The 22017-nt window shown below is 37.1% G+C and overlaps 1 protein-coding gene across 1 annotated transcript in view; it reads left to right on the top strand.

Annotated features, from left to right (window-relative positions):
- The window catches only part of PSPC1 (paraspeckle component 1), a 69607-nt gene that overhangs the window by 13454 nt on the left and 34136 nt on the right, over positions 1–22017 (top strand). The window contains exons 3-4 of the mRNA XM_041765688.1: positions 11848–11943; positions 16753–16949. Of these exons, the coding sequence (XP_041621622.1) occupies positions 11848–11943; positions 16753–16949 (293 nt within the window). The remainder of the gene's footprint in view (positions 1–11847; positions 11944–16752; positions 16950–22017) is intronic.

The raw sequence follows: 22017 nt of genomic DNA, 5'->3' as shown, positions 1-22017 counted from the left end.
TTACCACATTTTTTTCCCACTATATACATACAGTTTTTGGTGGTTTTTTTTGGCTAATTTAAGAGTCAGCTGCAGATACCATACTTTGTCCCCGAATACATTAATGATATGCATCTGCTAGAGTATTCTTTTAAAAGCTACAATATAATTGTCACACTGAAGAAATTTAATATTTATTCAATATAGACGTACCTTGGAGATACTTGCAGATTCATGTCCAGACCAGTGCTGTAAAGTGAAAATCATGATAAGGTGTATCAAATAAATTCTTCGGTTTTCCAGTAACAAGTTATATTTACACTATACTATAGTTTATTAAGTGTGAGATAGTATTACGTTTTAAAAAATGTGTGTATCTTTTTTTTTTAAGATTTTATTTATTCGTGAGAGACTCAGAAAGAGAGGCAGAGTCAGAGACAGAGGCAGATGCAGGCTCCCTATAGGGAGTCTGATGTGGGATTTGATCCTGGATCCCAGGATCACAACCTGAGCCAAAGGCAGACATTCAACTGCGGAGCCACCCAGGCATCCCCAAAAATGTATATATCTTAATTAAATACTTTACTGATCAGTTTGGTGGTTGCTGAAGGTTGGGGTGGTTGTGGCAGTTTCTTAAAAGATGATATTGAAGTTTGCCACATGAAGTGTCTTTGTCTTTCTTTCCTGAAGGATTTTTCTATAGCATGTGGTGCGGTTTGATACCATTTCATCCACAGTAGAACTTCTTTCACAGTTGGGAGTCAGTCCTCTCAAACCCTATTGATGTGTTATCAATTGTATTTATGTAATCTGCTAAGTTCTTTGTTGGCATTTCAACAATCTCCACAGCATCTTCACCAGGGGTGGATTGCATCTCAAGAAACCACTTCCTTTGCAGATCCATAGAAGCAACTCCTCATCCGTTAGTTTTATCATGAGATTGCAGCAATGCAGTCCCATCTTCAAGCCTCACTTCTGATTGTAGTTCACTTGCTGTTTCCACCACATCTGCAGTTATTTCGTCCACTGATGTCTTGAGCCCCTCAATTGAAAGGCATCCTTGAGGGTTGGATTGGAATCAGCTTCTTCCAGACTCCTGTTCTGTTGATAGTTAGGCTTTTCCCACGAAGCACAAATGTTTTTAATGGCATCTAGAATGGTGAATGCTTTCTAGAAGTTTTTCATTTTATCTTGTCCAGATCCATCAGAGGAATCACTGTCTAAGGCAGCTATATAGCCTTATGAAATGTATGTATTAAATATAAATAGTAAGACTGGAAAGTTGAAATTGCTTTGATCTGTGGGCTGCAGAATGGATGTTGTGTCAGCAGGCATGAAAACAACATTAATCTTGTGTCTGGCCATTAGACCTCTTGGGTGACGAGGTGCATTGTCAGTGAGCAGCAGTAGTTTGAAAAGGAATCTTTTTTTCTCTGAGCAGTAGATCTCAGCAGTGGGTTTAACATTAATTCAGTAAACCCACGTTGTCAGTAGATGTGCCGGCATCCAGGCATTGTTGTCCAATGTATAGTGCACAGGCTGAGTGGTTTGAGCATAATTCTTAAGGGCCCTAGGATTTTCAGAATGGTCAGTGAGCATTGGCTTCATCTTCGGTCACCAGCTGGATTAGCCCCTAACAAGGTGGTTGGTCAGTCTGTCCTTTGATTCCAGGCATTGAGTTCTCTGTGGCTTTGAATGTCTAAGGTGGTTTAATCTACAATGAAAATCTATTGTTTGGTGTAGCCATCTTCATTAATTAGCTAAGCTAGGTCTTTTGGGTAACTTGATAAAGCTTCTGCGTTAGCACTTGCTGCTTCACCTTATACTTTTATGTTTTAGAGGTGCCTCCTTTCCCTATACCTGATGACACAATCTTGGCTCATTTCAATTTTTTTTTTTGCAGCTTCCTTAGCTCTGTGTATAGAATTGAAGAGAGTTAACGGTTTGCTCTAGATTACGTTTTGCCTTAAGGGATTGTTGTGGCTGGTTTGAACTTCTACTGACATCATTGAAACATCCTTTATATCACAGTAATCAGTATTTTTTTTTTTTTTAAGATTTTATTTATTTGAGAGAGTGTGTGAGAGAGATTATGAGCAGAGAGTAGAGGGAGAAGCAGGTACCTTGCTGGGCAGAAAGCCTGACCTAGGCTTAATCCAGGACCAGGGGTTTATGACCTGGGTTTAGGATGGGCGCTTAATTGACTGAGTCACCCAGGTGCCCCTGTAATGTTTTGTTTTCTTATTTGTGTAACCACTAGAGCAGCACTTTCAAGGACTTTTCCGTTGCATTCACAACTTTTCAGCCTGTCTCAGCTTTTGGCATACTTTCCTCACTAAGTTTAATCATTTCTAGCTTTTGATTTACAGCAAAAGGTATAAATTTACCTTTGACTTTAACACGTAGAGGCCATTGAAGGGTTCTTTATTGGCCTAATTTCAATATTGTTGGGTCTCAGATTAGGGAGACACCCAAGGGGCGGGGACTGCTCAGTGGAGCAGTCAGAACACACATCACGTTTACTGAATGTGTTTGCAGTCTTATATGGATGTGGTTTGTGTCACTTCCAAAAAATTATAGTAGTGACACCGAAGATCACCGATAACAGATCACCATAACATAATGATAATGAAAAAGTTTGAGATACTCTGACAATTGCTAAGATAGTGACACAGAGACGCAAAGTGAGCAAATGCTATTGAAAAAAATGATGCCAATAGATTTGTTTGATGCAGAGTTGCTAAAACCCTTGTTTGTTAAAAACAAATAAACAAACAAACAAACAAAAAACAACACAGTATCTGTGAAACCCAGTGAAGCACAAAGCACAATAAAGTGAGATATGCCTGTAATGTTACATAATATACAGTTTATATTGAAATTTCTTCTGTTTTGTAGCAGTGTCTTTATATCTCTGTAATCTATTATTCAATCAAAGGTCACACATGGATTTTAGTTGTTATGGCTGTAATTTCCTTTTATCTGGAAGTTTCCCCAATGACAAAAATGTCAGTGTTGTGACACTGACATTTTTTAAGAGTCCAGGACAAGTATTTTTCAGAATTGCTTCAGTTTGGATTTTTTTTGTTTCCTCTTAGGCCTCTGAGGGTTTATGCTGTTAAACTCTTAGCTTTGTAGGACTGAAAATTCTGAGACAATTTATTTTAGACTCTTAGAGTGATTTAGACTCTTAAATCACTAACCTACTTGGGATTTATTTATTTATGATAAATACAAAAATTTCTCCTTATTACTAAGCATCCTTTTCTTTTTATAAAGTTTTCCTGACTGTTACATTGTGAGTTCTTTTGATATTAAAAAATGCACGATGTTTCATTATAGCTCTGCCAGACTTAATTATTCCTTTATTGAACAGTAGACATTGTATTATTCATCATTTAGGTTGTTTCCCTTTTTTGCTGTAATAACCTTGTGACAAACATTATGGCCCATAAATGTTTGGTTGCTTTGTTCCTGGGCATAGATTTTTTTTTTTAAGTTAAATTTTTTTTTTTAAAGATTTATTTATTTATTCATGAGAGACACAGATTGAGAGGAGAGGCAGAGGCATAGGCAGAGGGAGAAGCAGGCTCCTTGCAGGGAGCCCGATGCGGGACTTGATCCCGGATCCGGGGATCACGACCTGAGCCAAAGGCAGGCGCCCAACCGCTGAGCCACCCAGGTGTCCCTTAAATTTTTAAAATAATCTGTATACGTAGTGTGGGGCTTGAACTCAGAACCCTGAGACCAAGAGTTGGATGCTCCACTGAGTCAGCTATCCCCCCCCCGGTGTGTAGAATTTTATGTGGCAAATGTATTCTGGAATATCCATGGAAAAAGATTAAATAAATATTTCTTTCTTTCTTTCTTTTATTTAAGTTTTATTTGTTTACGTAATCTCTGTACCAAATGGGAGGCTTGAACTCAAAACCACAAGACCAAGATTTACATGTCCCTCCAACTGATCCAGCCAAGTAACTCTTAAATGATTCCTTCTTAAACCAGTTGAACTGGGTGGGACACTTGGGTGGCTCAGTGGTTGAGTGTCAGCCTTAGGCTCAGGGCATGATCCTGGGATGCCAGGATTGAGTCCCACATTGGGCTCCCTGCAGGGAGCCTGCTTCTCCCTCCGCCTATGTCTCTGGCTTTCTCTCTGTGTCTCATGAATAAATAAAATCTTTAAAAAAACAAAAAAACAAAACCCAATTGAACTTTGATAACGCAGACTTTATTAGAAGATCAAAGATTGTTGAAGGTAAGATAAATTGTAGAATAACTTTGAAGGAAATCTCTTGACCTGTGTTAAATGATGTGTAACTTACATCCATTAATGTGGCTCAAAATTTTGCTGTATGTAGCATTACTTTATTTGCTAATTATTTGTTGCTTTTATTTTTGTTCTTTTTGAGAGAAAAAGAATGGTTTGCTTCCTATACTGCTTCTCTTTAGAGTCTTTAAGTTTACAATTCTCTGCTTTCTTTTGACTCATGAGAGTCATATTTGTGGCTTTGATAATGACTTTTAGAGTCGACAGCTAGATATTTAAATAAATTTTTTATTGGTAATCAAAGACAAACTTTTTTTTTTTTAATGAATTGGCAAAGATTTAAAAATACCCAGTGAGTGAAAGTGAAGTTACATGAGTATTTTATAACTCCTGGTGCTGATGGAAATTGGTTACTGTTTCGGGGCAGGGGGGGGGGGGGTTTAGTTAGGTTTTTTTTTTTTTTTTTTAAAATTTTTATTTATTTATGATAGTCACAGAGAGAGAGAGAGAGAGAGGCAGAGACACAGGCAGAGGGAGAAGCAGGCTCCATGCACCGGGAGCCTGATGTGGGATTCGATCCCGGGTCTCCAGGATCGCGCCCTGAGCCAAAGGCAGGCGCCAAAACGCTGCGCCACCCAGGGATCCCGGATTTAGTTAGTTTTAAGATTCTTTTACTGTTAGAGGTATATTTTAAGTATTTTGATTCAAAGGTTTGGTATATCATTTTGTATCTGGTTTATTACTTTATTTCTAATAACAAAATAGTGACCAAATCTGAATTCTTAATAAATAATTAAGTAGATCATATTTATAGTCGATATTATAGTGGATCATATTTATAGTACATACATATATATAGTATGTACTTTGTGAAGAATCCTTCATGACACTAGGAAATGCAGTATTCATGAAAAAGATTTATTATTTTTTAAGTAATCTCAATAGGGCTTTACACTTATGACCCTGAGATCAAGAGTCACATGCTCTAATGAGTAAGCCAGCCAGGTGCCCTGAAAAGAATTTTTTGATGGCAGTATATACCACAGAGACAGCGGTCTAATAGTTGCCAGAGGTTCAGGGAAATTAGGAATTGATAGTAATGAATTTGGGGTTTCTTTTTGGGGTCTTGAAAATGTTCTGGCATTAGATCATGGTGATGGTTTACATACTAAAAACCCACTGAACTCTGCACTTTAAAATGGTGATTTTTATGATACGTGAATTATATCAATAAAAGTACTAAACTAAACAAATTGCCAACTCCCCATCTTTTTATGGCGGAGTATATGGCTATGCATCTATGCTAACAACTGCTCAAAAACTTGTAAATAAATTTAGCATATAAATGTGCATATTTTCTATACATCTATGGCGCAAGTAAGAAAAGGGACACAAGTCTAGGTATAAGCTGTGATCCAAATTTGTGTTTATAAACTGATCAGAAATAAAAGACTGGTGGAAGTAAAAAATGTGTACAACTAAGATTTACTACAGCAAAAGAATACAGCACAAAATCAGTAAGGAAGAAATGCACATGAGGTGAATTCTGGAGTAATATAATTCTCTGTTAGGGTTGTGGGATAGCTGTTTCAGGCATATTGTGTTAATTCTTTTTTGGCACACAAGTGATTGTTCCATTAATAATTCTTTTTATATCTTTCCTATTTTATACACTTCATTTCCATCATTTTATTTGCTTCATCACATCTTTCCATTAAATGGAGTTTTTTAGATTCAGAAGAAATGCTTCTTTAATTAAAAAATTGTGATATTGCTTTTGCTTATGTAACTTGGAAACACAGGAGTTATCTGGGCATACCTGCTGATGGTGCAAGTATAAATTGCCCCGCACCTATACTGTCAGTGTCAATTGGGTCCGGTTTTATTATCTTTTTTATTTATTTTTTTAAAGATTTTATTTATTCATAGAGATGCAGAGAGAGGGAGAGAGAGAGAGGCAGAGACACAGGCAGAGGGAGAAGCAGGCTCCACGCAGAGAGCCTGACGTGGGACTCGATCCAGGGTCTCCAGGATCACGCCCTGGGCTGCAGGAGGTGCTAAACCGCTGCGCCACCAGGGCTACCCTGGGTCCGGTTTTAGTTTTATACTTTCTTTTCTAAGCAGTCATAATTATTTGTAAAGATTGATATTTTATTATTTCTTAGAGGTCTCAAAACAACAAAAAGATTATTAAATTTTTTTTTCTTAAAATTTGCCATATAGGTCCATTGGGTCATTTTATAATCTAAGATAATATTAGGTCCTAGTGATTTTATTTTTCCCCTATCATAAAATATCTTATTTCGATATCCTAGGAATTATTTTATCATTATTCTTAAGTTCTCTATTAAAGACTAAAATTGAAAAAACCCTGCAAAGCGATATATATGTCTACAAGGATTATTTACTGGTGTAACAAATTGTCATCATTATATAATTCTTCATTTTCTAATTGCATACATGAAATGTTGCATCATCTTTTAAGGCATCATGTTTTTACTATTGTGTAATACCTTTTTCTCACATTGTGCTTCTAAAGAGATATTTGAATAAGTGAGGAAAGGTCAGTCACAAATAAGTTAATCATTATGTACCATTTAAAAAACATGGAAACCTTAAATGTCCACCAGTAAGAATGGTTAAAAAATTACGGTGCGTGCTGGGACACCTGGGTGGCTCAGTGACTGTGTCTGCCTTTGGCTCAAGGCATGATCCCGGGTCCAGGGTTTGAGTCTCACATCAGGCTCCCTGTGAGGAGCCTGATTGTCTGTCTCTGCCCCTTTCTCTCTGTGTGTCTCATAAATAAATAAAATCTTAAAAAAAAAAATTATTGTGCATGCATACATCTGAAATGGTGCCATTTTGTATTGAGTGATACAGGATGTCTGAAGAAAGCATGGCTAGGTGATTCATTCTGTGTAAAATTATGTATATCTACCAGAAAGGAAAATCTGAGATGTTTATGAAACATGATCAGAAGTCCTTTCCAAATGATAGGATTTGACTGACTTAATAAAACTTACTATGGATAAGTATCAATATTACAACCAAACTAATGATTGATTAATTTGGGGCCAAAGTGAGGAGAAGAAAAGCTCTACAGATAACAACTTCAGATTTAACATTAATGGTTGACCACTTTGATTTGCTTCCTTTTAGTCATTTATTTATTTATTTATTTATTTATTTATTTATTATAGTCACAGAGAGAGAGAGGGGCAGAGACACAGGCGGAGGGAGAAGCAGGCTCCATGCACCGGGAGCCTGATGTGGGATTCGATCCCGGGTCTCCAGGATCGTGCCCTGGGCCAAAGGCAGGCACCAAACCGCTGCGCCACCCAGGGATCCCTAGTCTTTTTTTTTCTATGAAATATTTTAAATTTATAAAAGGAGTAAATTAAATGATTGTACCTATAAAGAGAATTTAAGTTGGGTTTTAACAACTTAAACAACTTACCTGGGTAGCTAAGTTGCTTAAGTGTCCAAATCTTGATTATAGTTCAGGTCACGATCTCATGGGTCATGCAGTTGAGGTCCGTCCTCCCTGCCCCAACGCATTGGGCTCCAGCTTCAAATTCAGTGGGGAGCCTGGGTGAGATCCTCTCTCTCTCTCCTCCCTTTGCCTGTTTCCCCACTCTCACATGCTTGCGCTCTCTTTCTCAGACAAATAAGTCTTTTAAAAAAACTTTTTTTTTAACACCAAAAAAATCAAAGTGAACTAAACAACAAGATGTGTGTGTGATAATAGATAAGGGGAATTTTTACAGGGGGTGGTGCATACAGTGAAACCATAAATGTTCACCTTTTAGCATATAACCCAAGAAACAAAAAGAGAGTCCCTTGAAGACTACTCTTGAACATTATATATGGTCTTTTGTTTTATGGAATGTGATGAATGTGGTTATCATTGATCTTTGCTTACTTATTCATGTATCTCTTTAGAAATGGTATTCCAGGGATCCCTGGGTGGCGCAGCGGTTTGGCGCCTGCCTTTGGCCCAGGGCGCGATCCTGGAGACCCGGGATCGAATCCCACATCAGGCTCCCGGTGCATGGAGCCTGCTTCTCCCTCTGCCTGTGTCTCTGCCTCTCTCTCTCTCTCCGTGACTATCATAAATAAATAAAAATTAAAAAAAAAAAAAAAAAAAGAAATGGTATTCCAGGAGCAAGGTATAAATTTATAACATTTGTTTGTATCGGTTAAGTTTTGTCTCAAGGCTGTATTCACCCCTGTGTATAAGTATGTCTGATGCTTACATATTCATATGTTGAAAACTTATAATTACAGACTCAGCATTATTTGAGAGTAGAGATGTCCTTATATTCTCTAATTTTGTTCAGTATTTCCTTGACTTTATAAAATTAATCTTGTCCTAAGTAATTCTGTCATGTTCTGAGTATGAATGATCTGCTTAGTATGTTTTCCTTTATGAGTCTCCGTTTCTGATTTTTCTCTTGGATGGTCGTGGCCTTTTGTTATTGAAGAGGGGAGGTGCGAGTTTCTGTCTTTGTTGGCCTCTGCTCAGGTGTAGTTCTTACCCGGTCTGTATTATTCTCTATATCCTGCAATGGCTTTCAATTGGGTAAGTGATCAATATAGTGCATCTTCCTCCACTTGTTCTTGGGCCTCTTTGGGTTCTCTTAAAAGTACCCCATCCTCCCATGGGCTTAGGAACTCTCAGCTGCTTTCTTATACTTCATTGAGGTGCATATGATCTTTGAGGCTATATTTACTCATTCTTTTTCTTTTTTTAAAGATTTTATTTATTCATGAGAGACACAGGCAGAGGGAGAAGCAGGCTCCATGCAGGGGTCCCGACGTGGGACTCGATCCCGGGTCTCCAGGATCACGCCCTGGGCTAAAGGCAGCCCTAAACCACTGAGCCAACCAAGCTGCCCCTATTTACTCATTCTTTATCACACTTCTGTATTTAGATGTTGGATGGGAGTTATCACCCTTGAAATTGAATCCTCTAAGGCTCTTTTGAGTTTCTACTCAGTTCATCAGAGGTTTCTATAATTCCATTGTGTTTATCACCCCAAGGTATTCCACATCTTCTATTTCTTTTTCTCTAAGATGTCTTTACTGGTCCAAGAATCTTTTTTTTTTTTTCTTTTTTTTATGATTTTATTTATTCATGAGAGACAGAAAGGCAGACACAGGCAGAGGGAGAAGCAGGTCCCTGCGGGGAGCTTGATGCAGGATTCAATCTCAGGACCCTGGGATCACAACGTGAGCCAAAGGCAGAAGCTCAACCACTGAGCCACCCCGGTGCCCAAGAATAATTTTTTTTTTTTAAATAAAGATTTTATTTTTAAGTAATCTTTGTACCTAGAAGGGGCTCAAAATCACAATCCTGAGATCAAAAGTCGCCTTCTCCACCCACTGAGCCAGCCAGGTGCCTTTTAGGAATAATTTTTAATAATCATTTTTCATGATTTTCTCTTTTTTTAAAAAGTTATTTATGAGAGCAAGAGAGGTTGGACGAGTAGGGGGGAGGAGTAGAGAGGAACAGCAGACTCCATGCTGAATGTGGAGCCCATCATGGTCCTTGATTCCGTGACCCTGAGATCCTGACCTTAGCTGAAATCAGGAGTCAGGTGCTTAACCAACTGAGCCACCCAGATGCCCTAGTAATCATATTTAATAATAGTTTAAGATTTAAAGTTTCTGTTGATCTCAAGATCTTCATTTATTTGTACAGGGAAGCTTTTAGAATCCATCTTCATATATTTGTACAGGGAAGCTTTTAGAATCCAGAAAGTCCCTTCACTTCTTAGCTCTTGCGTTATTGCTGCAGTAGATTTTTTTTTTTAATTTTTATTTATTTATGATAGTCACACAGAGAGAGAGAGAGAGAGAGGGAGGGAGGGGGCAGAGACACAGTCAGAGGGAGAAGCAGGCTCCATGCACCGGGAGCCTGACGTGGGACTCGATCCCGGGTCTCCAGGATCACACCCTGGGCCGAAGGCAGGTGCCAAACCGCTGCGCCACCCAGGGATCCCTGCTGCAGTAGATTTACTATGATTTGAATGGTGAGAGACTGATAACAAGGAAAAAAATTTTTAACTTAGGCACAGATCTTTTATTTTTGGTTAGGCTTACATAATTCGAAAAAGTAAACATAGTTAACACAACTATGATAGGAGGTGCTCTGGTAGAAGGCACTGATCATAAGAAAGCTGGATAATGAATCTTCATGTACAGATGCTAGTTTGATCTTGCCAAATGAATGTGCTATCTTCTGAGTGTGACAGTTGGCATGCAGGAGAAGAAAGAACCAAAGCCTCTTCTCCACTAGATTAGGCAGCCAGGCCTTTCAGGAGTATTATTACAGATGACATGAAGGTGACTGCTATGATAGCAATGACAACATTCATAGCTATGACTGTGATGATGTTTATCACAAACAGTTTGACAAAATCTGTAAATTCTTTTATTTTTTATTTTTATTTTTAGATTTTATTTATTCATTCATGAGAGACACACAGAGAGAGAGGCAGAGACACAGGCAGAGGGAGAAGCAGGCTCCATTCAGGGAGCCCGATGTGGGACTTGATCCAGAGACCCCAGGATCATGCCCTGAGCCAAAGGCAGCCGCTCAGCCGCTGAGCCACCCAGGCATCCCAAGATCTGTAAATTCTTAGGGTGCTTCTTTCTCATCCAGCTGATCATCCCTGATCCATTCCTTGGACAGGGCACAAAATGCACTTTCACAAAAGTGAATCCAGTGCATTCATCACTGAAAACACACCAGTCATGATATTTGCTTATTTGGAAAAATGGTAAAAATACTATTGCATCATTTTGGAAATGAGTCCAGTCTAAGCTACAAGAAAATGTATGGTTAAAAAACACACACGACTACTTTTGGTGGTGTAGCTTTAAAATCATGTGCTTGGCTATAAAAGCCCTATAAGCAAAGTTAGTGAATAATAGGAAATTTTAGTATCATCATATTATCTGATATTTATTTCATTTCCCTATTTTGTCTTCCTCAGCTTTCCCATCCTTTTGTTTTACTTAGGAAAGTAGTAAAGAAGGAAGATTTGCAAGTCATAATCTTTCATCACCCACTCTTAATTTCCCCTGCTCAACCTCCACTTTGAACATGTTTGTGTCTTCTAGTTCCTCTCCTTTTGCTTGGCTACGTGGCTGATGTGTTTCAGATACCATATTAGGTTTTAGAAAGGCTTTTCTTAACAAGACTGCTTAGGCACAGGAAATTTGGGAGGTGGGAATTTGAGGTGGTGGGATATCGGGATGATGATTCCACATATATAAAACGTGAAGTAGGTACTAATTCTTTTCCTTCATAATTTGTAAAAGTTAACTAGAGTGGTTATGCAGATTCAGAGTTGTTGATTTGCTCCTCTGCCATCTTGAATGGAGGATGCTCTAAAAAGCATCTTTGATTGACATTGATGTTCATTTGTATCTGGTGTTGACTGATTTTAAGAGTATATATATATAGTAACTTCTAAGACATTTTTTTCAAGAGAGAAATTTCCCACATATATATCTTGGAATTATTATAAAGAATTTCTAGTGTGATGTTAGCTGCAGATACTGTATTAACTCTTACGCTTTTATCAACCCAGGACACCTCGTCCAGTCATTGTGGAGCCTATGGAGCAGTTTGATGATGAAGATGGCTTGCCAGAGAAGCTAATGCAGAAAACTCAGCAATATCATAAGTAAGATTTATTAATAAAGATATTTTAGATATGTGCTATCAAGGATACATATTATCCTGGTTGGTCTACATCAAATGCTATTCTTTTGTATATGGGTAGAACATTAACTTGGGCAGTGGGAGGTAGGTGGATGGAGACTACCAGTAATTATGTTAGAAACAGTATAATCTAGATATCATGAAAATATTTTAGTATGTTTTAGGTGTACTATAAGTTAAAAGGAGACTTGGCAGGGGTAAAGCAGGGGAGATCCTAGTTATTTAGGGTAAGGACAGGAAGTACTCTTCTTAGTGGTAGAAAAGAAAAGTAGCCTTTTTTTAAAAAAAGATTTTATTTATTTATTTGAAAGAGAGTGAGCGAGAGAGAGCATGAACCAGGGGGAGCGAGTGGAGGAGAAGTAGACTCCCTGATGAGCAGGGAGCCCAGAGTGGGGCTCAATCCCAGGACCCTAGGATCATGGCATGACCTTGGGCAAAGGCAGACGCTTAACTTGCCAAGCCATCCAGGTGCCCTGAAAAATAGTCTATTTTCAAAATGTATATTATTCTTTTACCAGTTGCTTTTTGCTCACTATACTGGAAATGTTTTTACGTGAATTGGCTGCATGAATATATTGTGTTGTTTTTAATCAGGTACTTGTTCATTATAATAAATAAAACTAATATATTTACATGCATGAATTCAACAGATACTGGAGTGCTTTTGTGTTAGGCAGTGTTCCAGGTGCTCTCAGTGAAACTTGGAACTGTTTTTGCCTTCCTGGTGCTTATATTTCTGGTGGTGGAAGTACACAAGAAATAAGAAACCAAAAATTAAAACATCTACTAAATTGTGAAAATTATTATTTAAAAAAACCAACTAATAAAAGGTGTAAAGGCTTAGATCAAAATGTATGCATATATAAAATTGATTAATACTGACAAATTGAATTAAAAAAAAAATTTAAAAAGGGATCCCTGGGTGGCGCAGCGGTTTGGCACTTGTCTTTGGCCCAGGGCGCGATCCTGGAGACCCGGGATCGAATCCCACATCAGGCTCCCGGTGCATGGAGCCTGCTTCTCCCTCTGCCTATGTCTCTGCCTCTCTCTCTGTGTGGCTATCATAAATAAATAAAAATTAAAAAAAAAAAATACTGACAAATTGTTTTTCAGAAATATTATAAAATTTAAACTCCTTGGTGTATGTATAAAGGTATTTTTGTTTATCGTGACAAAAAGATGGCGATGTCCAAAATGGTATTTTATGCATGTTATTTTAATTAGCATTCTTTGATTTTAGTGCAGTTGAATGTTTTTTCTGTGTAGTTAATTTAAATGAGAAATATGAGTGCTTGTTCTATGCCTGGTGTAGGAGATGAATTAGTGAACAAAATAGGCCAGAAATTCGTGCTATGTAGGGGTGGTAAGGAGGTTAAACAATAAAATTAAGGGAATCCCTGGGTGGCTCAGCGGTTTAGCGCCTGCCTTTGGCTCAGGGCGCGATCCTGGAGTCCCGGGATTGAGTCCCATGTCGGGCTCCTTGGCATGGAGCCTGCTTCTCCCTCTGCCTGTGTCTCTGCGCCTCTCTCTCTCTCTCTATGTCTATCATAAATAAATAAATCTTTAAAAAAAAACAATAAAATTAGTAAAATAAATATAGCAGAAAGATACAGGAAAATGAAAGCTTTGGAACAGAGAAGTGTGGTTCTTTGTACAGGTGGTTGGAGAAGCCCTACTGAGAAGGTGAGATTTAATTATAGCTTGAAGGAGTGGGGAGGAAGCTAACTGTATAGGATCAGAATTAGGATGGAGTAGAGAAAATAGTGATCTCAGCAGAGGAAACAGTAACTATAAAGGCCTTGAGAGAAGACTCTGGCAAGTTCTAGGAACAGTAGAGAGGCCAGTTTAGCTGGAGCATGGTGAGTAAGGAGAGGAAACAGTAGGGATGAAGTAGATAAGGGATGTTGGGAGGAGAGCAGATTGTTGTGCCTTGCTGGTTATTAAGCTGATATCTTGGTTTTTGTATTTTATGAGAAAGGAAGGAGCAGAGTAGTGATTTATTTATTTTTATTTTTTAAAGATTTTATTTATTTATTCATGAGAGAGACAGAGAGAGGTTAGAGACACAGGCTCCATGCAGGGAGCCTGATGCGGGACTCGATCTCGGGTTTCCAGGATCACGCCCTGGGCTGAAGGCAGCATTAAACCGCTGAGCCCACCCAGGCTGCCCCAGAGTAGTGATTTAATCCTAAATTTAACAATAGCTTTTTTTGGCTGTTTTAAGAATAGATTTATAAAGAACCAAGAGTAGAAAAAAAAAAAAAAAAAAAAAGAACCAAGAGTAGAATTGGAGAAGATAGTAAGTTTGGAGCCTGTTGAAGTGGAGATTGCAGTGTTGATGATGAGAAGTGGTCAGATTCAGGATATAGTTTGAAAATAGACTTTGGATTTTGTTGATGGATATGGGAGAGAGTTGAAAGCATGATTACATGGTGGTAGGCCAGAGTAACTGGAAATTTGGAAATTGCTAATGATCAGTCTGGAGAATCCTGTAGGAGGAGCAGTTTTGGGGGAGGAAGTTCAGGAACTTTGTTTGGGCATGTTACGTTTGAGACAGTTTTCAACATCCAAGAGGTCAAGTAAGTAGTTGGATTCACATCTGGAATTTAGATGAGTTCTCTGGGCTACAGTTACCACATGTGATAGAGAACTATGTCAAAGGAGTGAGTCCCGGAATACTCTAGTATATAGACGATGAAAAATATTAAAGGAAGAGGGTTGGTGATATCATCAGTTGTAATTCAGAACCATTTTAATTTCTCATACAATGCTATTTTTCAAAGACTTACTATGACTTCCTAGACACTTGACATTTTTTGTGGTTATAGTTTACCATTACACATTTGAACTACAGCATACTTTTGGATTTAAGAATTAGAGAATAGAGTTTTAAGGGTGTTAAAGAAAGTGGAATTTATATGCATATAAGAGTGTTTGTTTATATACTGATTTAATTACCCAGAAAACTTTATTAGATCTGGTTATATTTCTAGTTTGCTACTAAAGGGTTATGTTCAGAAGAGAATGTTCACAAAGCATAAGAGCCATGATTCAAATTTATTCTAACTCCTTAAATCCATATTGTTTTTAGTGTTTCCCTTTGAGAAAACGGAAGATTTTAAAAATATTTATGATTATAGTCCCAAGTCTGATTGAGGAATTACTAAGAAATATTCTGCCAGAAAAATTAGTAGGTGGTTGATTCCCCTCATTCCTTTCCCTTTTCTAGTCAATGTTTTTTTTTTTTTTTTTTTTTAATTTTTTATTTATTTATTCATGAGAGACACAGAGAGGCAGAGACACAGGCAGAGGGAGAAGCAGGCTCCATGCAGGGAGCCCAACATGGGACTTGATCCCGAGACTCCAGGATCACACCCTGGGCTGAAGGCAGGTGCCAAACTGCTGAGCCACCCAGGGAACCCCCTCCAGTCAATGTTTTAAAAAGAAAAAGTCCAAATCTATTTTTTAGGTATAGAATTCCAGATCATGATTAACTTTGATTTTCCTTATATACCTCTGAATATCTTTGAAGCTCTTCCTTGTTACTACATCTTTTCTTCTGTGACAACCTCTCCCTGGCTCTCCCACATTTGTCTCACCTACCCATCTTTCCCTCTCCACCCTAAAATAAAAGTTAAAATTTAGGATTGCAAGGCATCTATACTTACATTGGTGGGATAGGGATTCTATTTTTACCAGTATTTTATTTTATTTTTAAGATTTTATTTATTTATTCATGTGAGATAGAGAGGCAGAGACACAGGCAGACAGAGAAGCAGGCTCCATGCAGGGAGTCCGATGCGAGACTTGATCCTGGGACTCCAGGATCATGCCCTGGGCCGAAGGCAGGCACTAAACCGCTGAGCCACCCAGGGATCCCCATTTACCGGTATTTTTAAATAGAAGTTGTGATAGGCAAGAATAATTGAAAAAATTCTTTGAATTTCAAGTACATCCATAGGTCATTATCTTTTAAAAAAATTTTTTGGTTGTTTGCTGATCATTCAAGAAATAAATGTTAAATGTATATAGTTTGCTAGATATTGTGCTAGGTACTTGAGTTACAGCAATTAATAGATATATTTGTAAGTGAGGCCTTTGTTTTTTGGCATAGCCAATTTGCTTAGCACGTAATACTCAATGTGCTATCTGCTTTTAGTACTATCCCTGAAAGTTACTACTTTTATTTTTATTATTTATTTTTATTTTTATTTATTTATTCATGAGAGACACTCATAGAGGGAGGCAGAGACACAGGCAGAGGGAGAAGCAGGCTCCCTGTAGGGAGTCCGACCTGGGACTTGATCCCAGGTCTTCAAGACCACACCCTGGGCCAAAGGCGGTGCTAAACCCCTGAGCCACCGAGGCTGCCCAAAAGTTACTCCTTTTAGAAGAAAAATTTGATTCTAGATGGTTAATTTAGGGCGTATTTGATTCATGTGTTGTAGATTGCCTTACATAAAATTGAGTGAAAATCAGAAAGGCCTCATTGAAGGTGATAATTAGGGGAGTGCACCTTGTAATAATCAGATTGCTTACATTGGAGTCTTGGTTCTGTTCTTACTTGTTGGGTGGGCATCCTCGGGCTGTCTCTTAACTCAGGGCTATTAAAACATGCATTACGATATTGCCGTGAGGTAAACATGTAGAGTACTTGCCTGACACAGTGCAATGAGCATTGCAACTGCTTAGTAAATGGTTGTTCTTGTAATTCTTATTTATTGTTTTGCCTTTTAAACATATATTTCTGTGTTTTCAAATGTGAACTTAGGGAAAGAGAACAGCCGCCACGTTTTGCTCAGCCTGGGACATTTGAATTTGAATATGCATCCCGATGGAAGGCTCTTGATGAAATGGAAAAGCAGCAGCGTGAGCAGGTTGATAGAAACATCAGAGAAGCCAAAGAGAAACTGGAAGCAGAAATGGAAGCAGCCAGGCACGAACACCAATTAATGCTAATGAGGCAAGGTAAAAAAAAAATTTTTTTAAGATTTTATTTTATTTTATTTATTTGAGAGAGAGAGAACATGAGTAGGGGGAAGAGGCAGACTCCCCACTGAGCAGAGAACCTCTCACAAGGCTCTATCCCAGAACCCTGGGATCATGACCATGAGCCAAAGTCAGCCGCTTAACTGACTGAGCCACCCAGGTGTCTCCAAAATGGGCTTTCAAATAGATACGGTATGGTTTTTTCCTCTGTTTTTAATTTTTTTAAAATTTTTTTATTTTTTAATTCATGAGAGACACAAGAGAGAAGCAGAGACATAGGCAGAGGGAGAAGCAGGCTCCTTGCAGGGTGCCCGATGTGGGACTCCATCCCCGGACCCAGGATCATGCCCTGAGCCAAAGGCAGATGCTCAGTCGCTGAGCCACCCAGGCATCCCTAATTTTTTTTTTCTTAAAGCTAAGTTTATATTTCCCAGTGTTACCTATTAACTATTTAAGTTGCCAGTTAGGAGTTTAGAGATAGTTGGGACTCTCACTTTATTAGAAAAAAAATCTCCCTTTTCTAAGAACTTCCTTTAATAAACCAACAATCTCAGAATCCCTTATTAAAATAAGTTTTTGGGTCCCTGGGTGGCTCAGTTGGTTAAGCATCTGACTCTTGATCTCAACTCAGGTCTTAATCTTAGGGTTATGAATTCAAGCCCTGCATTTAAAAAGAAAAAACAGTTTACCTATATAAGTTGTATAGTTTAGAGGTTATTAAAGGGTTTTTAAATTTTGCTTGTAAAAATAGATGATTTGCTGGCAAAAAGAGAAGCACAGTGGGTAATTTTTGGTATGTAGATTTGGGATAAAGTCACATAATCAAAATTTTGTTTTGGTGTATACCTGACACTAATATTGCACTGGAATTAAAAACTTAAAAGATTTTGATTGATGGAAAGAAGAATTAAGACAAATGCTGGTTGTATAAGATTATACTGTCTGTCCAAAGATTACAGATGGATATTCTTTGGCAGGAATGAAAAAGATTTCATGTATGCTGACGGATATGGGGATTCAGGAGGATTGAATTTGTAGTTGGCAAGAATATTTTAAACATTTGAGATACAACTAACTGAACTTTTCAGAGCAGTCCTAATGGGTGATCGTTTATTCTTCTATTCATTGGTCAGACACCTAACATGATAAGCTACTTAAATATATGTAGAAGCTCGCTTTTCCTCTTATCCTCTTGTGTTTCTTTTTATGCCTTTATTATCTCTTTGCTTCTTTTGTGTTCTGTAATTCTCTAAATAATTTCTTCTGGTTATTCCTGCCACTCATTTTTTCAACTATCCATAATAGTTTGTATTTCTTAAAATAAGCATTTGATTACTCTCTATTTTGCTGTTTTTTATTTTATTTTATTTTTTTAACATTTCAGTAAACATTTACCTACATTGTCTTTGCTACCCCCAGAGATCAAGGCACCGGGATGCTTACCTAGGTTTCTGCGGTAGTCTTCTTATTGGACTGTCATTTAATCTTGGTTCTTCCAATCTGTTCTTCATACGAGAGCCAGTATTTCTTTAAAAGGTGAAAATATGATCATCGTTCATTTTTAAATCCTTTTGATAGATTCTTAATTCCTAAAAGCCCAGGATTGTTTATTTGGTTTTTCTGTTCAGTAAACATTTATTGAACATTTATGATCAAGTCATTAAATAACTGTCCTGAAACTAAATAAGCTAAACAAAATCCAGTGCAACAACTAAAGAAACTAGTCAGACATTTCTGGTTTCATTTGGACGCTAAACTTACCAGTTCTGCAAGTTCACTCTTCTAAGAAAATTGAGCTCATTTATATTACATAATATGTTTCAAAATAAACGAAGTCTCTTATCTAGCAGAAAATTTTAAAGTGCTTTATAAAAAGATAAGGTTACAGAATCATTGCTTAGAGATGGAAGAGAGATCTTTATCTAGTCTGGTGGTTTTGTGGTTCTAAAATTTGTTAACACATCAGAGTCGACTGGGAAATTTTTTAAGATTTCGTTTCGTAGGCTTCATGATTACTCTCATACTTCTGTCCAATATATGCATTGTTTTCTGCTTATAGCCTTCTGGGCACTTTGCCACTGTCTACAGTCATGCCATGGTTAGGACATAACATGATTAAATATGTACTACATATTTAAATTTGTACTACAAGATACTTGTTGATGATGACAGACAGTATTGTAACAGTCATTACTTAACGTATTTTTTAAGGTCAGTTGGTAGAAGACACTGAGGTATTTGAGGATATAGTGATGACAAAGAGCAATATTTCTTCAGGTCTCATAAAGCTCTTCTGAGCTCTTAGAAGATTTGTCTCATCCCTAAAACTTGACTTTTGAAGCAGAATAATTTTGTAAAGTTATGTCTCCTGAGTTTTTATCTTTTCATTGCTTTTTGTGTGTTTATTTATAACCCTTGTTGACAATATTTCGGTTTGTAATAGAAAAGCACATCACTTAGTGTGTCCTCCTTCTGGGTTTACTTGTGCTAAAGTACATCTTGTATTTATTTCAGCAAAAGACTACAGGTGATCAATTTTTTTCAGTGTTCAAAAATTTTTTTTTATTCACAATTTTCTTTCTTTTGTTCTACAATTTTATAGTTCATACACCATATTTAAGGGTTTATTCAGATGCCAGGAGGGACTTTAGGTAATCTTTGTTCTGTGGCTGTGCAGAAACAGAAACAGGACTCTTCAGATGACCTATGGAAATAGAAAACTCAAATAGTACAGAGAAAGTGTACTCCTATCTTCTACCTTCTGCTTTCTTGTAGGAATCACAGTCTCTTCTGTATTTTAAGTTTCTTTCTTTCTTTTTTTAAGATTTTATTTATTTATTCATGAGAGACGGAGAGAGAGAGAATCAGAGAGACACAGGCAGAGGGAGAAGCAGGCTTCATGCAGGGAGCTGGATGCGGGACTTGATCCTGGGACTCCAGGATCACGCCCTGAGCCAAAGGCAGGCACCAAACCACTGAGCCACACAGGGATCCCCGTATTTTAAGTTTCTTTTGTATATCCCTTAATGAAAAGTAAACTCGAATATGTCATTAAGTATGTATGTGTATTTATAACCAAGAAATTTCCTATTTATCTTTTTTCTACCTTGCTATTTTACTTTCTACAGTAGATACTTACAGAACTGCCTCATTTTTTAAATGGTTGCATGATATTTTGTTAAATGGATATAATAATTACTTTAGCTCTTCTTCTGTTGACTGATACCTACCTAGTTCTCTTCCCAGTTTGTTAGTAAAAGCAATGCTTCAATGAATATTTATGTATATACCTTAGCAACATTTTGTAAATTTTAATTCTTTTTGATACACCAATATGTTTTAATAATTGTACTTTGGTACTTTACTAATGTTTATTTAATCCTTTCTAGATCCAAATCCCATTATACTGTTTTTTCCTTCTTCCTTTGTTTTTGGTCATTAGCGTAGGAGACAATTCCTGAATTTTCTACATGGTTATGTTTGTATTATCTTTGTTCCTTTAGTTATAAACTTTGAGTAGATGAAATTAACTCTGCTAGGTATATTGTTATTACTGTCTTCTCTTTTCACCACTGGAATTTTCCATTTATATCATCATTGTTTATATATATGCCTTTGTACTGATAAATGAAGTAGTGGAAGTAAATTGGTTTTAAATATCTTTTGATCCTGATTACTGAAGGAAAAAACAAGGAAATAGGCATAATTTATTCCTCCTTTGTTCTCTTTTCCTCTCAACTTTATTTTGCATCTGATTTGTCTAGATTAATGACATTAACTTAATTATTTTTTTAGTATAAAAGCTAATTTTCTCTGGTGTTTTAGAACATTCAAATTTTACTCTCTTAGTTCTTTTTTTTTTTTTTTTTCCTCTCTTAGTTCTTAATTACACAATACAGTGTCACCAACTATAGTCACTACATTATACATTAAATCCTCAGGCTTTATTATAGGTGAAAGCTTTTTCTCTTTACCAACCTTTTTCTTTTTACTCCACTTCCCTGCCCCTGACAACACTTTTCTACTCCTTTGTTTCTATTAGTGTGATTTTTTTTTTTTTTTTTTTTAAGATTTCACGTTTAAGTTATGCAGTATTTGTCTTTCTTTGGCATATTTTACTGAGCTTTAATGCCTCAGAGTCCATCCGTGTTCTTGGAAATGTAGAGTTTCATTTTATTGTGGCTGAATAATCTATTGTGTGTCTGTGTATATGAGTTGAGTGTATATATGTTTGTGTATACCACATTGTGTGGTGTATAGATACATACATACACAGATACCACATCTTTATCCATTCATTTGTTGATGAACACTTAGGTTGTTTCCAAATGTTCACTGTTGTGGATAATGGTGGAGTGAACATGGAAGTGCACATATCTCTCTGATACCATGTTTTCATTTCAGCTTAATGTTCTTTAATGATGATCTTCATGTGCTTAAATTTTAACCCAATTTTAAGTAGCATCATTTATTGTTTATCCTCTCATGATGATTTAAGGAAGCGTTCACAGAAAAAACATTCCTTGAATTGTTGCATCTTCTAAAATATTATCTTGATCCCTATATTTTAAACTGGTGCTTGAAACTCATAGATCCTTTTCTCCTTTCCTTAAGTACTTGATAGCATGTTTCATTGTCTTCTAGCATTGAATGTTTGTGTGGGGAAGTCTGAGGTAAGCCTGAATTTTTCTTGTCTCAGAAATGACTTGAACTTGATTCTTAAGCAAAGTCCAGTAACTTACCCAGGATGTGTTTTTTCTCCCCAATATTTTGTTAAGAGAAGTTTTTTCTTCTTTTTTTCTTTTTAAGTAGGCCCCACACCCACAATGGAGCCCAACACAGAGCCTAATCTTACAACCCTAAGATCAAGACTTGAACTGAGATCAGGAGTCAGATGCTTAACTGACTGAGCCACCCAGGCAGCTCTTGTTTAGAGAAATTTTGAAAATAATGTTGAAGGAATTTTAAGGTGTTCACTACTTATATTCTGTTACTAACATTTTACTGTACTTTATTACATCTTTCCATCTGTTCATTCTTGTATTTA

This window comes from Vulpes lagopus, chromosome 8 (assembly GCF_018345385.1).
Source record: "Vulpes lagopus strain Blue_001 chromosome 8, ASM1834538v1, whole genome shotgun sequence".
Taxonomy (NCBI): Eukaryota; Metazoa; Chordata; class Mammalia; order Carnivora; family Canidae; genus Vulpes; species Vulpes lagopus.
This window is presented reverse-complemented; position numbering and strand designations above follow the sequence as displayed.